The 1562-nt window shown below is 41.8% G+C and overlaps 1 protein-coding gene across 1 annotated transcript; it reads right to left on the bottom strand.

Moving 5' to 3' along the window:
• Positions 1 to 974: 974 nt before the first annotated feature.
• Positions 975 to 1358, bottom strand: LOC139190910 (uncharacterized). Its single transcript, XM_070811400.1, has one exon. The coding sequence runs from the start codon at positions 1356 to 1358 to the stop codon at positions 975 to 977; it is 384 nt and encodes a 127-aa protein (XP_070667501.1).
• Positions 1359 to 1562: the final 204 nt, after the last annotated feature.

Genomic DNA, 1562 nt, shown 5'->3' on the forward strand with positions numbered 1-1562 from the left:
TTATACTCAGCTCGACCGGCCAAATTGCATCATGGCCATATGTCAAAGCACATGGAGGTGTTCTTGTTGATCGGAGTGAAGTTCTATATGCCCCTAATGCCTCATTTAATCTTAAATGCCACATGCCAGGCCTTTCATTCATGATTTTCTCGAGAATACCGATCATAACTTTGTTACTTGCTACGGCATGCCCATTCGCCTGTGGGTAATATGGCGTGGATTGTTCAAGCCAAATTTTCAAATTTGCCGTGTAGTCTCCAAACCTATCGACCGTGAAAATTGTGTCGTTATCTGTGATAATCGTTTCTGGGATGTCAAATCTTGTTAACTCAGCATATGACTTTGCTTCCACCCACTTGGTGAAGTAATTTGTTGCTACAAGTATCCACCCATGTTTTGCTGATCCAAATGACTTTGTGATTTTGCCAATCACATCCATGGCCCCTCCTCTGAATGGCCATGGTTTGGTGACTGAATGAAGCAATTTGGCCAAGACTATTTGGATAAGTCCGTGGATTTAACATTGCACGCAACTGTGTGCATATTCTATGCAATCCTTCAAAATACTTGGCCAAATATATCTGTGTCGTCGAAGCAACCATAGGCATTCCATATTCCTTCATGAACCTCAGAAATTACTTGAATGGCCTATTCTGGGCTGAGACATAACAACAACAAACCATCCTCACCTTTTCAGTACAATTCATTCTGGTATACCACATAATTCGTGTCGTGTACCTTTGTCTTGCAATTGTGCTTGCCATTAGGATTATCGAGATATCGTATAATCGACCTTCTCCAATCATCTGGCAACGTTTTGACTATGCAGATACCTACGGGAGCCTCTCGTTCGAGTAATGACGGTAAAGACATAACTCGTGTTTGAATTACGTTGTCTGGTTTAAGAGTTTGTTGATTGACCAAGGCCGGGTATGGACGTCGATCAATTGGTGTGACCTGGCCTACCTCGCCCCTCAAAGTTGTGCTTCGAAGGCGATTTGAGCCAACTCATCAGCATCAGTATTCTGAATTCGAGAGATATGCTTGAATGTGATGCCTATAAATGATCCGGCTAAATAGCTGGCGACTATGTGATAGGGCACCAGAGTATAACTCATGCAACAAAAAGTCCTGTTGAGCTGGTTAATGACAATCTTTGAATCGCTGAGGACAAGTACTCGAGCTGCTTTCAAGTCATGAAGAATATTAAGGTCGATAACAAGTGCTTCGTATTCAGCCTGGTTATTGGTACAATCGAAATCTAACTTGAGAGAAAAATACCATCTATAGTGATCATGTGATTGGATGACAATATTGACACCAGTTGAGGTCGTAGTACTAGACCCATCGAAATACATCGTCCAATAATTTTCACGTGTTAACACATGCTGATAGGGGTGGATTTTTTTGCCAAATTGCCATGTCAACCGAATTGCCAACCGTGCCATACCGATTTTGTGCCAAATTTTTTGTACCAATCAATAATGGTACGGTATTGTACCGTACCGAAATTTCATGGTACGGTATTGGTAATGGATACCATTACCACGGTATTACCGTAC

The sequence above is a fragment of the Malus domestica genome, chromosome 13 (assembly GCF_042453785.1).
Source record: "Malus domestica chromosome 13, GDT2T_hap1".
NCBI classification, from domain to species: domain Eukaryota; kingdom Viridiplantae; phylum Streptophyta; class Magnoliopsida; order Rosales; family Rosaceae; genus Malus; species Malus domestica.